The sequence below is a fragment of the Hippoglossus hippoglossus genome, chromosome 18 (genome assembly GCF_009819705.1).
Source record: "Hippoglossus hippoglossus isolate fHipHip1 chromosome 18, fHipHip1.pri, whole genome shotgun sequence".
Classification (NCBI taxonomy): Eukaryota; Metazoa; Chordata; class Actinopteri; order Pleuronectiformes; family Pleuronectidae; genus Hippoglossus; species Hippoglossus hippoglossus.
Window position 1 is genome coordinate 4,330,371 of NC_047168.1, and position 16,848 is coordinate 4,347,218.

Consider the following 16,848-nt stretch of genomic DNA (forward strand, 5'->3'; position numbering starts at 1 on the left):
ATAATTAGTTGTTGCCATATTGTGACTTCATATTTTGGTGAGTTTAGTGGCCATTCCTATTATAAGTGCCACTGAAAATGGGGCCATTTTCACATCGATTCATCCAAATTCTCTGAAACGACTGATGTCTCACTCAGTTGCTCTCTGCAATTTTAATGACACAATCATAGGATTTAGTTTAAGTACAACATTGAGCATGCCATATGTTATTCGCTTACTTCCTGAACCTGCTATTAGTTTCTGTTCATTTCACTACAGTGTGAAAATGTGCCCGCAGCTCATTAACAGCTCAGTGTGGTGAGCAACCCTCCAACATCTTTCAGAGTCGGCTGCCCAAACGCAACTTTTAAATAACAAAATTTGCATCCCTGTTTTTACAAAGTGCATGTTGAGCATGTGCTTTATTTAGTCAGCCATGGAGAGTCTGCAAAGCAGAACCTTCCTTCACCTTTTTAACCAAACCACTTTGACACTTATTTGCTATTTCGAGTACGTGTGGTGAACTGAAACGAATAGAAACCAATAACTGCAGTAAATGAGAAAGTGGATAGAATTAGCAGCTAATGTGATAAAACAAGTGAAAACACACCTATAATTCACATCTTGATACAAGATCGTGTACCCCACAAGAAAAAGAGCACAATGGAACACAGAGAGGTGGGAGGATGTAGGGGGAGAGAGAGGCTGAGGGGAAGAAAAAGCAGAGAGAGGGGAGGTCGGTGGGGACATTGGGGGGGGGGGGGGGGCCCCACAACAAGCAGGGACGCGGGGACGGCACAGACAGTGGGGGGAACAATGACTTGAAAGGGGCGAGCCGGAGATCACACACCGCCCTGGCACATCTGAGGAGGTGCACAAAAATAATATCCTGACCTCTCCGCGCATGTGCACACACACACACACACACACACACACACACACACACACACACACACACACACACACACACACACACACACACACACACACACACACACACACACACACACACACACACACGCACGCAAACCTACATGCATGCAGACACATAACACCTGTAGATGCACATACAGTATATACAGAAACAAAGACCAACACACACACACACACAGTGGGGATCCGTGAGCACAGCGAGAGGCTCCACAACAAAGAGAAGTTGGTTATGAGCAGAGCGTCTACACACAACCATCATCATCACACAACACCACAAACTGACCATTACAGTCTGTGTACACTGCATGAACACAATGCACAACACACACCAGCTGAAAACACACACACTTCTCCTTTGACAGTTCACTGTAAGCTTTTAGAAAACGACTACTTTCACAGTTTAACGTTTAACATTAATGACCCTGTGAGAGATATGCTTTTATTTCTGGATTCTTTTACCAATGGTTTCTCCTTATATGCTTCCTTTCTGCATGTTGCCTGTGACCGAGCAGGCTCAACTTGAACTGAAACATGAGATTTCAATGTGTTTAAAAGGAAATCTGACAAGCGGCATGCACTTAGTCACTGAGAGTGCTTTCATGTCATACTGGATGATGAAGAAAAGCTGAACGTCAGGGTTTTTTTTCTTTTGTAAAGAATGTGTGTGTTGATTTTACATCCGATCTTCCTACATCTGACATTAAGTATGACAAGATTCACATATTCTGCTCCTGCTTTCCACAACTTTCTGATAATTTGGTAAATACAGACGGATAAACACATTAAATGAAGTTGCAGTTTAGGGGTGAATTTACTATCCATTGTATAGGGGCAGTGACTTCCTGGAGTCACCCTGAGGTTGGCAGGGAACCAGCAGGGACAGGCCTCCACTGTTGATTCATGCTAAGTGAACATACACTTCATGTGGCTTTTCAGGAGCTTTTGTTTCAATCTGCTCATTTTAAGTTGGTAAAAAAGAAAGATCTAGCAAGAGCAGGCTAAACTTTGAAAATCCAGACAATTTGATTTATTGGTGGCATGGGACATGAAGAGGATTTGGACACAATTATTAAATTACCAACCCTACCTTTAACTCCCAGAAAGACAGCAAATAAGTATTGAAATGTCAAACTGTTCTTTTAAAGTCTTGGCTGTCACTGGAAGTTTAAGCCTCCTCAAATCAAATCCAAATCCTTCCTCCGCTGCACGCATGACACAAACAGGGCTGAGCGGATCTAACATGAAGCTGAATGCCATCATCTACAGAAACCTAAGGAGCTGTGTACTGTAACTCCAACGTGTCATTCAACATGTCTCCAACTGCTTTGGACATTTAAAGAGGGAAAATTGGTACAAAGGGTCAACTTCGTCGTGTGTGGCTGAAGCAACAGGGACTGGACACAGATTTGTTTGGGCACACCCCTCTCCGCTGCCAAATACTGCGTGCCGGCGCGATAAGGTCACCCAAGGGACACCGTCCATGTCGGGTTTGTTTACAAGCACTGGTTTGTGACCTAAATGCGGAAAAATACATTAACAAAGCTGTTTCTGCAGTTTGGATACTACAGACGATTCGTCGGTCAGTGTGATCATGCAAAAGAAATGGAAATGCCCTGGATTTTGTTGCTTTATTGTTGGATAGATAACCTTGACAGACAGCCAGGAAAGAATTTGTGACTGCAATGAGACACTTTACGTGGGAAAGAAAAAATGCTCACGCTCTAACCGGCTGCTTTTCAGTCACGTTGAGCCTTTGTCCCACTTTGCGAACGCTCCGGCAGCGAGAGAGACAAAACAAGAGATTTGTGTCGACTCGCTCCCGCTCCTCTTATTCTGATTCCATCAAAAAACACAAAGAGGCTTGTGCATCCCACTCCGCAGACAGTGTCTCATATTAAACAGCTCGGAGCCTGTAGCTCAACACTCGCCGTATCCTCCTGAGATGCACCACTTGCTACTGTGTGTGTGGATTTAGTAACACTCGTCCGTGCGCCATTAATTAGGATGTTAAGGCCAAAGGTGGCTGCGGGCAAAACGGAGCGAGATTATGAAGATCCATGTGAGACATGGGAGGTGAGTGAACTGTGCAGTGTTTACAGGGGGTGGGGTGGGGTGGGGGGGGGCGAGCTTGGCTTGTACAGCTTGTTTGAGACAAGTGCTGAAAAATGGACTGCGGGAAAATATTGTTTCTGCAAAGGAGCCAAGAGAAAAGCACGGAGCGGGCAGAGGAGGAAGTGGCTGGTGTATCTACCTCTGACACTCACACACACACACACACCTATTCAAAGGAAGGAGCACACTGTCCTTATCTCTCCCTGCTCTCTAGTCTGAGTTCCCCCTCGTGATGGTCTGAAACCGCCTGACTCTCCTCTGGAAAAAGAGATGCCTGTGTGTCTAAAGGTGTGTTATTGTGAGTCTACACATGCAGTATCATCTATGACACACTTACAACCTCTCTCCAGCTTGTACGAAGAACAGAGCAACGGACGCGGTGTCACCTCAGCGATGAGGTCCCCCCCATTCCTGCTCTCATTACAGCTGACTCACTGTCTGAGGGTAAATAACACAGAGCTCATTGGGCGGGGGGGACTTTGGGGGATGCTAAGGGGGCCAGAGGACGGACGGACGGACGGACGGACGGACGGACGGACGGACGGACACACACACACACACACACACACACACACACACACACACACACACACACACACACACACACACACACACACACACACACACACACACACACACACACAGCAGCAGAGGAGGCCTATCATCCTGCCCAATTACCTTCCTCCCATATTTCCCAGAATGCAGCTTGAGAAGTGTGCGGCTATAGCTCAAAGTAATTGGCGTTGCCCTGACCTGACAGGGGGCGAGCGCCTCTGAGAGTTGGGGCTATCGCGCAGCGGCCGGAGACAAAAATAAAAAAGGAAGCGCAGATACATGTAATCTGTGCAGCGTGAGCACCGCCGACCTTTGAACTTTATTGGAATGAGCCACAACACGTGCCATCGATTTGGGTTAGTGAAGAAATCAATGCATTTGAAAAGATATAAAGAAAAACAAAGCAAAGATCAATATTTGTTTAAGGTCTACACACGAGCCTGGAGGGTTATTAAATCATACAGCTGACCCAGTATTTAAAAGTATCTGTATAATATCGCCTTCGTGGTTTTATAAGTGAGGAAGAAACACCAGCTCAAAATAGGACTAGCTTTCACTGTGTACTCACAAAGCCGGCGCAGTGTTCACAGAATGTGGGCTTGACGTAGGTGTTCTCAGTGAAAGTGTGGATGAAGCCCATCTTGCAGTTAAGAAGAGAGCTGGCTTTAATGAAGTAGTCGACCATCTCCTCTCTGCTGATCTTCCCATCCCTGATGAGAGGAAGCAAGCAGACAGGAGAGAGATGAGAGGGATTTGGGCAACAGACTGCGGTGAGTTAGCACCGTCATGCTCAGTGTGGGAGCTGGAAGCTTGGACGGTGCACAAATCTGAAAATATACTCACTGGTTCTTGTCCAGTTCTCCAAACTTGCTGAGGTAAGGGAAGTTGTTCCTGATGGCTTCAAATTCTTCCTGGGAGATGTTGCCGTCGCCGTCCGTATCGAAGTTCTTGAAGACGGACTGTAAGTGAGAGGGTTCTGAGGGTTCATTTCAATGTCTATTCGGCTATAAAGCGCTGTTTACGAATAATTAATCTTCACTTTGAATTTACCCTCTTAAAGAATGAGAACCCGGAATAATTTTTCTAACAAGACTGTTACGGGCAAAAGTTTTAATATGCTAATACAATGATTTCTAACATAATCTACATTTCTCATCATTTTCATAATTAAACTACACAGGCACTCCACCAAGGCCCAACAGTCCCATTATAAAACCACATTTAAATCCACTAGATCCTAAACCTTTAATTTACCTCTTTTAATCGCTTTATCCTTCTGATTTTAAATTGCCCCTGTACAGCACCATGAATCTACCTCTATGTATGAAATGTGCTTAATAAAAAAAACTGCATTGACCAGCAATACCCTATTTTTTTACATCAGCAGCCATTTATTATTAATGGGTTCTGAAAGGATTCCTGCAGTTCAGACCGATAAAAACTTTTCGACCCGAGGGTATCGTGTAATCTCACAGTTCCAGGACATAAAAATGGTGTTAGACGGTGTTCATATGACCGACCAAGCCTCAGTGATCATGTGGAAAGATTACAAGACAATTGCCCAAAAGACCTTGAGCACTTCGCAGTTATGTGGAGATGGTGGTAGAGAGGATAACGACCCAAAAAAACCACCCTTCCCTTTCCAGGAGAGAAACTCACCTCCACCATCTTCTCGATGTGCTTCTTGATGAGCGTCGGGTCGGCGTTGGGCTTCACCGACACGGACCACTCGTCGATCATCGTGGGCTTGGGGTCAGGCTGCGCGGGGCCGGGGCTGGAGTTCGGCTGCGGGGCCGACGAGAGACCAAAAAAGCTAATTAGATCGATATCAACACGGGGAGGAAGAAGGTGTCGTCTTACAGGGAGGAGAGGGGAGGAAAGGCAGCTGCTGAGCGGAGCAGGAGTCAAGGGGTTACGACAATAGATCAAAATGTCAGGAGAGAATGAAAATAAAGATTTACAATAGGCCTGCGGGACACTTTTCTTTACACCACTCTATATACATTTGTAATAGCACCTACATTACACAGGGTAGGTCAGCTATGGGTTCTGTAGGGAAATTTAGCATTAATTTATTATATCTAAATAAGGATGAGACTGTGTCTAAAACAGTCAGGACTCTAAACCCTCTCGGCTTCATAAAGCAGGTGACACATCTGGAAAAGGAACTTCAAGACAGTCAAGGGTGGGATATGGGTTATTAAAAAAAAGTGTCCATCTTTGTGCTGCTCACCACTGGTTTCCGTGGTTCTCTCTGTAGGGACATCTGGTAGATCTCCTCCTCTGTGTGGTACTGGTCCAGAGATACCTGCACAAACACAGGGCACCTCCAGTCACCGCCCATCCCAAACTCCATGACACATGTTGCCCTCGGTAGAGCGCAAACCTCCACCAAGGCCCGACAGTCCCCTTAAATTAAAACAAGCCTAAAGCTAAGGCCACGATTAGTTTCCCATCCCGCTACACATTTGTGGTAGTAAACAGCCTAAGCCACATTTAAATCCTCAAGGATTCTGAATTTTATTCGGATCTGCATGAAATTTCACACACTCAACGATATAAACACGCTAAATATATTCATATTTCATCAAGATCCACACACAATTCTCTGAAAAATCAATGAAAATGTTGAAAAACGCCCTGATCTGCATCTACATCTTAGGATTGATTAACAGTGTCCATGTGACATTAACGCTATACATATATTTGTGCTTTTCCATTAATAATCCCTTTGAAAATGAATACAAACATATGTAACTTGTGAAGAGTTGCATTCCATGATAGGGGCAGAATCAAAAAAGGAGCAGTGATGCCCAAGTGATGTCACTTCCTCTATACCAGCACTGTACTTTAGTAGTATTGTATTATAATTCTGCATCATTGAAATGGGACAATGGTTTGTTTATGGGAAGGCTTTCAAGACCCAAAATGTAGACGCAGGGCCGAGGCAGGGAGGTGCAGTGAATACGCAGGCTTTCATCTAAAATCCATACTCAAAGACCGAACACCATCGAACAGAGTGAAGACGCAAAGCAAGACGTGGAGACAAGCACAGAGGGACAACTGGTCACAGGTGAAACGTATCAGGGCAGGTCAGACCATCTCAAGGGCGGGGAAATGAGACAAAGACAGGAAGTAGAACAACCGAGAGACACATAAGGTAAGTCGCTTCAAAGTAAAAACAGGAAATAATAACAGATATAGTCTCTAAGGGGAAGAATGCGACAACAACCACTTGACAGCAGTTGTGGTTGAAAGCTATCCGTGCAGTAGCATGCATGAACAGAGGAGTCCGCATTTAGACATCCTCTCTGTGCATTCATGTCGAAATAACAGGAATAATTGTGATTTGATGAGTTGCGCACATCACGCCTTGATAAAATAATTTTACAATCAGCTCCAGTAGCATCTAATATGAACTCAAATTTTACTTTTATCACTTGCAAACTGTATGTTCAACTCTCACAAGTGCAAAACACCATAGGCAATACAGTATATAGCCTATACAACTTGAATTATTTGTATGCATATGTCACACCTGATCCTTTTCCTTTGCTCTTTATTATGAAACAAATATAAGTGTTAATGTGTTTAAATGCTCTAAACTCATTACAACAGTCATGTTTTTTCAAAATTACAAACTCAAGGCACATGAACACACCAAAGTCAGAATAACCACTTCATAACTCTGGCAAATGGGAGCTTCTGGGGAGCTTGTGAATGCATCGTTTTATCCGCAGCTTTAAGTAAAGGCCTCACAAAACATCAGATTTCATGCAATGGCAAATGTTACTGAAACAGACAAAAAGTGGGAAAAAAAATAACTATTGGAGCAGCAGATGTTACAAGGACAAAATATTTTTTTTACTTAGATTAAAGTTATTTATCATCCACACATCTATTCAGGAGGAGAGTCTTAATTTGACCATGTGAGTTTTACATATTTCACATATTTAACAAAGTGGGATGCTTATACACACATACACACATACACACACACACACACACACACACACACACACACACACACACACACACACACACACACACACACACACACACACACACAGACGTGCTCATTAAAGGAGTTGTTAAGTCGAGGCGTGGCGTACGTTGACACAGCCGCTATGGCAACAGGTGAGGAGAGAGCGGCGTCTATTTTTTGCTCCAGTAAACGCGTGACAGCAAACTGCCACATGTAATCATCCACTGCATCCGCTGTTCTCCTCAAATAATTCTCCTCCTGGCTCCTCTTTACTGTAATCGTGTTTCCTGCCTTGCACTGAGTTAAAGTTTGGCCTTCTGATTTGCAGCAGAGTATTTACCACATTGAGGTTGATGTAATGAAAACCTTTCACTTGAAAGGCTGATGAAAAGAGGGGAAAGAGATTTTAAACCTGCTTATTTGAGCTCTCCACACAGGCATTCCCCTTAGTTTTTTCATTACTTTTGAAGGATTTATCGACTTTCTTTCCCTCTCCTCTGCTGCGAGCCAAGCGGCGCTCAAGCCAGATCAACTCCGATAAGCCCTGGCGTAAGATAATTGGGTATTGGCTCATGTCCGGCAAACTTCCCCGCCGCCCCTCAGCTCCAAAACCTGTCAAGTTGTTCTCTCTAATTTTCACAGGAGAGGGAAAAAAAGCGATGAAGAAAGAGAGACGCCAGCTGCAGTCTCATACAAACACCTGCAGCCACACAGCGTAACTGATCTCTTGGGGATTGCTCAAACTCAGAAAGCAAACGGCCTCAAATTCAGGAAACTCCTATCTGCATCTGCCAAATTCTTACTGATGCTACAACACCACGTCGGCTTTCACGCATCAGTCTCGCTCTCTCACTCTGAGAGCTCCCGCTGAATTGAAGAGGAGGAATCATCCTGTGATTCTGCCGTAGAATATCCTGATTTGTTTGAGCTGCACTCAAGCACACATTACTCTCACTTTAAACATGAAAAGTGTAATTTTTCGCACTTGTAAGGAAAGTACTTTTACACATTTCAAACTGAATGAGTTTCATGAGGCCTGTTTTTGAGGATTATCCTGGTGGAGGCTCCAATTTCTTCCTGTTGTTCCTGTTTGGTGATTGACACAAGTGCAACATAAGGAGTGGGAGAGCAGCTCCGGCTATACTCAAAAGATTACAATGATACTCTTTATTTCAACACGTCTTTCCTTATATATGTTTAACCACACTTCTGGGTTTTGATTTGAAAACGCATCAACTCTGGCGTCCACACGACTCCAGATTTGGAGCCACTGAAACTGAGAAGATTGGAAACGCTGCTAAAAAAACTCTGAGGCTGCGTTTTAGTCAAGGGGCAGAAACTGAGATATTTGAAAACGATGGCGTAGACACTCACAACCACTTGTCGATTGGGTCTTTCCGGTCACGACGTAGCCTTCGCTGATTCGTCCGGCTCCTGTCATGTGACCCACTTCCGGAAGAAAACAACCAGGCCCTTAGCCTCAGGCTACCAGCATAGAATGCAACATGGACAATCAATAACAAGCGTTTCTGACCTGGTTGTCTTTGCAAACAGCTGTTGGGCAGTTAAATTCTGCATTTTAACAATGATACAACTATTTACATGCGTAGGAGACAAGCTATTATTCAAGCAATCGGCCAAAATGCTCGCGTGGACAAAGATCGTCTTTGTTTGAAAAGGCCGTTTTCAAACTAAAACGTAGTAGTAAAATGGATGTAGCCTAAATTGAGCCAGGTCACACCATCTACTTATAACTAACATTTTTTATGTATCCACTGATGTTCAGCTTAGTCTATATTCAGGGAACACACATCTTCATACCAAACTGAAAGTGTGGGGTTTTAAAAGAAGTTGACATTTAGGACACATGGAGTATTGACGGCAGAATACAGCTGCATTATGGGAAATGTAGGATCCAGCAGTGTCTTTGGGGCAGATTCACGTTATAGGAGCTAAAAGTCAGGATATCTTCTTTAAAATGTGTTTTTACAAATTGGGGGAAAACACTTTTATTAGCTCCACCAATGAGGCTATGATTTTGTCTGCGTTTGTTAGTTCGTGAGATTACACAAAAGCTTTTTTTTGCATAAGAGTCCATAACATGTAATCACATACCAACAATATTTTATCCAATGTTTAATATCAAAAAACGGTTTATTTAAGATTAAATATTTAGCGATAGACTGTTTGTTCTGACCACACTGGACCATAATGTATCTATTTAGGACATTCGGATTCTTTGGCTACATTTAATCTCCAGTCTGTCTGTCCGTGAAATCCCAGCAGAGAAAAGCAGGTGTAGCAGGTCGCCTGTTTCACTGGCTGGACACAAAGTGTATTTCTCTCTCTCAAAGTATTTCATCCCACATCCCTGCTGTCTGATTTTCATGTGGCCTGGTACACGCTGTTCTTTGAGGGTCCATCTTTAATTCGAGCCAAACATCTTTCAGCCTGGACTCTGCACACACACACACACAATCTGTCCAGTCTTTGCACTCACCGTGAGCAAGTTGAGCAGGTCCGTGTTGGCGTCGACGTTAGGCGGCGTGGTCTGGATGAGCGCCAGCTCTTGCAGGATGGCGTACAGCTGCTGGGTCTTGGCCAGGTTGACCCGCGTCTTCTCCTTGTCGGCCCAGTCTGGCAGCGCCACGTGCACGGCTATCAGGTCCTTGAGGTGCACACCGAGGATGGGGAAGTGGAAGCCGGAGCACTCGGAGAAGCGCTTGCGGTACTGGCTGTAGTTCCCACATGATGTCACCAGTTCAATGAGGTTGTTAAAAACCTGTAGTTGAGTGAGTGCGGGGGTGGGGGGGGGGGGGATGGACACGTCAGGGCGGGATGAGATGAGAGTTGGCAGGAAACAGAGAGTCTGTCTCAAGAGAGATTTGTTTAGAAGGATCAAAAACATTCTGGAACACTTTCCTCCAGATGGACTTACATAACAGACAAGACACTGAAACTCTCCCAACTGTTGCGTTTAACTTTCTACTCATGTGGCTCACATTCACAGATTTAAAAAGCTTCTGTGTAGGAGTGTAGGAGCTTGTGTCCACTTGACGGCTAAATGCATCCACGTGCAGCGAACAACAAATGCATGGTTGCTGATGCCAGTAAACGGTCATTGTCGGTTGGAGGGGTCAAACTACTGCACCTTGTTGGTCTCTGCGCTGATGTGGCTCTGCGTGTCTTTGAGGCGAGAGATGGAGCTGTTGCTGAGGCCGCCCACCACCGCCATCAGCGTGTTGAAGTTCTGCAACTGGAGCAGCTTCTATTAAAGGATGAGGAAAATATCAGGATGAAACAATGGTGGAGACAGTGCGTGAATGTGTGAGCCACTGAAGAACAGGATCGTGGGGAGATTGTAATTAAGAAGGTGGTGTAGGTTATAAAAAAAACCCCATTTAGAATGAGTTACAAGGGTCTAGAAATGAAAAACAAAAGCTTCAGAAGGTAAAACTAGAGACTCCAGGAGGAGCTGCAAATAGTTCAGTAGCCCATGTGCACACCCTCTGCATGAAACTAATCTTAGTGGCCGAGATATTACCACACGTTCCGTCCTGTCTGTGTCAAACTTAGGCTAACACTTTGTGAATGGCACTCCGCAGGGCTCCACGCTGCCCTTCAGCCTGCTTGGCATCTCAGTGAAAATCAATGGGGTTGCAGCTGCGTGGGAGGGCTGCCAGAGGGGATCATTTGATTTAGCTCAAACACTCTTTGGAATCAATTGGCAAAGCGGCATGGACGGCAGCCCAGGATTTCCAGGGCAGTTTCAGCGCTCTGTGTATTGTTCAAGACACTTGCACAGAGAACATACTGTGAAACGGGACCGAGCTTTTTCAGTGTGCATGTGCCGTTTTTTTTGCATTTTAAAATCACAGCACAAGTCCTCACAGTCTAAAAAAAAAAAAGAACATGAGTCATTTGTGATGTCTGAATTGAGACAGAGCCAGCACACCCCGAGGGAAGCTTTGGGGAAATGTCGCGGCTACCTTCTGTGCTGCCTGAGACTAGATTCGAAATCAGCATGAGCAGGATTTGCTTTTGGTCCCTGCACGTGCATGCACCGGGCACCGAATGCCAAAGTGTGAGGCATTTCAAATTGGCGAAGAATCAACGAGGGGGATTTCCGGCTGGTACGATGGTGTCTGCCTGTGTGGCCGCCCCAATTCTGCACAAATGACACGGTCCAGAAAAACTTTGGGATGCTCCGTGCAGTCTAAAGGAGCGTGGAACACTCAGGAGAGCTCTCCTGACAAGAGCCCTGCTGAGGTGTTGGAGCACTGGTGTATTCAGGGAGAGGGAGGTGCAGGAACCTGCTGAGACCCTCCTGAATAAATTATGAGTGCTCTTCTGCAGATAAAGAGGAGGACGGATGCATGGAAAATGGGGGCGGACCAGGACAACTCATAATGATGAAAGGTAGCTTTGCACTTTGTAACGAGGATGTACTCAGAGCAGTGCAGGCTACTAGAATGAAGAATCTTCTTCTGCACTATCTGTGGTCGACTGTTTTTTTATATTTCTATCTTTATTTCAAGAACGTGGTCTTATTGATTTCACATTCAGTTTTTGAAATGCTCAAATACACCTCGTGCTTAGATTTTCTGCACTCCAGGTTTCGGCTCTCCTCACGCTGCCTCTTTGCGCTTGAAACGTCTGCTCGCTGATTTTTTTTTCTTCTGCTCTTGGATTCCAACTAATAGAAAGCCAGGTGTAGTGTGTGTGTTGGCTTTATGTCTTTGAGAAACCTGTACAGTCGGTTACCTAAACCAGGATCATGCACTCTTACATTGGCTTCCCGTTGGTGCGCCTAAAGAAAAGCAACGCCACCTTCTTGTAGCAGAACTCCAGCAGATCATTGGTTAAAATGAAAAGGCAAAATCGAGGATTCTTCCTTTTCCCTGCTTATTTTCTCCCTGTATTTTATGGGAACAGTGTCGACAGCAAAAGTAACCAAAATGAGGGCGAGACCATTTCATTGATCATCACTACACCTGGCTTTCTATTGGCTGGGGAATTTCGACAGACTAAATTTCGAGAGCAGACGTGTAACGCGCACGAGGATTAGAGCTGAGGCTGGAGCGCAGGCAAAAAAGTACAAGCAGGGCATATTTGATTCCGAGCACAGGGTTTTGAGCGAGAGCGTTACAACATCTGAATCAATCAATCCTGGTCTCACACTGAAAGACCCCCGCTCTTGAATACAGATTGAAAAGAAAACCATACGACTGAAGCTCCCTTGCAGAGTGAGTTTTGGAAGGCCCAGCCCATCTGACCGCCCAAAGCAAATGATCCCATCAAGGTGAAATGGTGTGAATCGCAGTGAAGCCCCCGGACGCAATTTAAAGGGACGTTTTTATAGTGAAAGGACGACAGCCTCCAGACACTCCAGAGAACCATGTAAGGCAGTGGGCTGCCATCTGGGAATTTGGCGGGGAGACACCAGATTAAGTTAAGATTAGGATTAGAGCCACCGTGACCTCTAGATGACCGCAGATGATTTCATTTCACATCTGTAGCAGTGAACGGATACATGGAGTTTATATAGAGGATAGTTTGACCGTGATAATGGCTGGAACTGCTGTTAAATTTCTGTGTAAGAACATTTTTCAAAGTCTCTGTTGAATTCAATCAACTTTCTCCTGTTTAAAAAAAAAAAACGGAATAAATTTAAATGGAACAGTTGGTTCCCCACATTTCCTTCCTCTCTGTATCAGAGGTTTCAGATGCAGCTGAGGCCAAATGCTTAATGCATGAAATTAGATGTTTTTGTCCTGACATATTAATGCTCACAGTTGAAGTGGATGCTTTACAGTTCAATATAACTCAAATGAAGGCAATGTTGTTTTTCAAAACAAGGCAATTAAGTTAAAGGATCTGCCTTAGAAAGCACTCAGTAATCAAGTTCTACTAAAAACAAGACCAACTAGTTTTATTTTCTTTTAAATATAGGTTTATTACACTTGGTCAGATCTGCACTATGCACGAAGAGGCTCGCTAGTGATCCCTCTACTCACTGAATTCTTTCTGGCCAACAGGAAGTGTACGTTCTGCATAATGAATCTATAGCTGCATCCCTCAGAGGCTGCATTTGAGGACCAATTGCATCACATTGGCGTGACCACATTGTCCCAATTCAAATGTGTCCTTTCATCCCGGAGAAGTGAAGGCTCCAGGGGGATCCTTCGCAGCATAACCTGGTGACAAACCGTTTTTTCAAAGAAGTTCCGAGTATCACGCTTCAACTCAACTGAACAGCTGGTACACATGTTTAAAACTTTCTTGATGCCAATCGTAGATCCTCTCGATCTCCTCTGTCTTCGCCGTCCTCCGAAGGATATAACCCCCTAAATTGTGACACAGCTTATGACTCACTGCATCTTAATTTCATACTGTATTATAATCTGTGCAGCAAAGACCTAATCCTCGTGCGGGTTCAATCGTGGAAGACTGGTACATCAGATTTAGGTGATTTTCATTCTTTCGCTCTCCCATTGTTTCAGTCAATTTGACAACCCCCCCCCCGAGGCCCATTAAAGCCTTTGGATAATGCCAAACATGCACCATCACCCAGCTCAAACCAAACTGATTTCTGTTATTGCTATTGGAGATGCATGATGAGAGCAGATAATAGGCCTTTTTCTCACAATATGGTCCACCTAATTGGAAATCCCCCCCCCCGTGTCTGCTCTAAGGCAATCATTTCCTGTCTGTCTGCTATATGAACCCAAAGCCCCCACATACGAGCACCTGAACACCACTCTGTCTTTAAACCTTCTCGGTAAACAGCCGTACTGGGCCCAGCAGACATACCTGTGCCAGCCTGATGAAGTGGGAGATGACGGCAGCTCTCTGCGGGGCGGTGGGCTTGCTGAGCACCATGAGCTGGATCCACTGGGAGACACTGTTGAAGAGCGTGATGAAGCGCTCCAGGATGGGGTTGTCCACCGTGCAGCCCTGCATCACAAAGCTGTGGTAGTCCTGAAACTAAAAGGAGAGATGGAACATTGGCAAACTTTGACTTCATTTATTTGAAATAGAACTACGGCCTTCACATATCCTGGTGTTTCAACAAACTCTTGTGATTGTATCATCAGAAATGTTGCTGCTTACTTACACCATCACAGACATATCACCAGAGAGGGAGATTTCCTTATTTTGAGTATGAGGAACAAACCACTACCACTTTTTAAAAAGGTATCTTTAGAATAAGTTTTTTTTTACTGGCAATAATTCAATGTAGCTTAACATTTAAAAGCATTAGGCAATTGAATAATCCTGTGAAATGTTTTCTTCGTAATCTTTACGAAGAAAACATTTATTATTTGAAATAATATTTGAATAATAGTGTTGGCTGTTATTTCATGTTTACCATGCATGGGAGTTTTATAAAGCTCATCATCTAACTATCCACAAAAATGTGAGAAAATGTTTGACTGGTTACACTTGTACCAAGTGGAGAAATCGTCCAGATAATTTAGACCAGTATTGATCAGACACTAAATTAAAAGCGGTAACTGGTTTTAATGTGCCAAGCTAATCTAATATGCCAATAATTGTTACAACAAAATAGGTTTTTAATTCAGACTCTTTCAAAACAAACTGTGGATATGGATATACCTCAATTAGCCACAACATTCAAACGTTGTGCCTGATCGGTGTATTTCTGTTTATTGTGGCTTCTTCTCTTTCATACTGAATCAGAATTTCTTTTCGAAGCAAAGCCAAATCACTGCTACTGCCCACTTCTCGCCACCAACACCATCACAATTGAAAAGATAAATTTAGAAAAAAGTTTAAATTAGCCCAAACACAGTCATTTTCTCTGCTTCCCAGAAATAACACTTTCCAGACAATAAATAGAATTACTGCCAGTGAACGATTTTAGCTCCCATTGCTTAGCAACTACAATGTCCTCCCATGTAAACACTGAATTACTTAAGAATTCAAAGAATTCAAAAGCCGTAAACATCCCACGGGATGCATGATGTTCAGCTGGCACTGACCAGGATCTTGCAGAAGGATTTGTACTCCAGGTAGGTCAGGTGTTCGGCCAGTTCACAGGAGTCAAGGTGGTCGAACAGGAGGGACATTTTCCTCTTTTTGGACACTGAGGGGACGCGCTGGGTCACCTGCCGCTTCCATTCATACGATGGCCTGACAGGGACGACAAAGCATATTAAAAGAAATGTAACCTATGTTATGAAAGGTTTCTGTTCTTGGGCGGTGTGGAACAATACCATGACATTATGCAGGTCAGCTTTCCACACACTGCTTAGGTTTAAAGCTGGAGCACATGCTCATTGATATCAGTCCCTTAAATGTGCCTGATTACTCCCTGGGATACTGGTGATAATAAATAATACAAATCGCCCTGTCTTGCAATGTTAAAGAATGTGAAAAATTCCTGTATCCACCCCCTGATCCGCACCCACATGTGTTAATCTATCCAGTCGTTTTTTGCGTAATCCTACTAACAAACACAGGAGAAAACATAACCTCCTTGGTGGAGGTAAAAATAGCTCTGTAACACATGAGGGAACTAAAGTGATTCAGCTTTTTCTATAGAATTTGTTTCCTAATGGAGCGCTGAAGGGAGGTTGTGCACAAATGGCTTTTATGTGAAAAGTAGAAGTCACTGACCCCTGCATAGCACAGCCCAGCAAAGTCTGAGAACAGGCAATGAAAGGGCACGCTGACATAAACACCCACACTCAGAAACACTCGTTCACGCTGTCGACAGCACGCACGGCTTTCGGCGGCCGACACACTCACACACTGTCGAGGTCAATGAGCTGACTCTGGCTCTCATTGCCCTCGGTGTTCAAGAGGTCTTTATAGTCTTTGATCTGGTCAGCCAGCTCCGGGCTCAGATTGAACTCCGCTGGAAACTCAGAGATCCAGTACCTGGAAGGCAGAACAAAGGGTTTCAGAGAGAGAGAGAGAGAGAGAGAGAGGGATGAAAAACGCTGAAAAAAGGAGGTGTTGACTTGTTTACATTTACACAAAAATGGGACTGTCACCAACACCAGGTTTAAAGGAGACATGCCACGCTTTTTCAGATTTTTTCTGTCCTCGAGCAGATTTTGTTTTAATTAAAGTTAAAAAATGTAAAAGTCCGCTGTGAGAGAGAGTTCCTCATCAGTAGTCCGTCCGACACTTCCGGGGTAATGCCCCTCATTTGCATAATACAGCTGATAGTCTGGCACGCCCCCTAGCAAAGTGGTTGACCAACACTGGAAGTGGTTGACCAATTACAACACTAAAATCCATAAATCAAGCAC

General features: G+C 44.2%; 1 protein-coding gene across 2 annotated transcripts in view; it reads right to left on the reverse strand.

The window, feature by feature from the left end:
* Positions 1-16,848, reverse strand: part of LOC117779283 (RAS guanyl-releasing protein 2-like) — a 39,476-nt gene that overhangs the window by 7,616 nt on the left and 15,012 nt on the right. For both annotated transcript variants that reach the window (XM_034615330.1, XM_034615331.1), the window contains exons 5-13: positions 16,340-16,471; positions 15,571-15,721; positions 14,378-14,551; positions 10,716-10,832; positions 10,065-10,346; positions 5,813-5,887; positions 5,239-5,364; positions 4,423-4,538; positions 4,148-4,289 (exon numbers count right to left, since the gene is read on the reverse strand). In XM_034615330.1, coding sequence (XP_034471221.1) covers positions 4,148-4,289; positions 4,423-4,538; positions 5,239-5,364; positions 5,813-5,887; positions 10,065-10,346; positions 10,716-10,832; positions 14,378-14,551; positions 15,571-15,721; positions 16,340-16,471 — 1,315 coding nt within the window. The remainder of the gene's footprint in view (positions 1-4,147; positions 4,290-4,422; positions 4,539-5,238; positions 5,365-5,812; positions 5,888-10,064; positions 10,347-10,715; positions 10,833-14,377; positions 14,552-15,570; positions 15,722-16,339; positions 16,472-16,848) is intronic.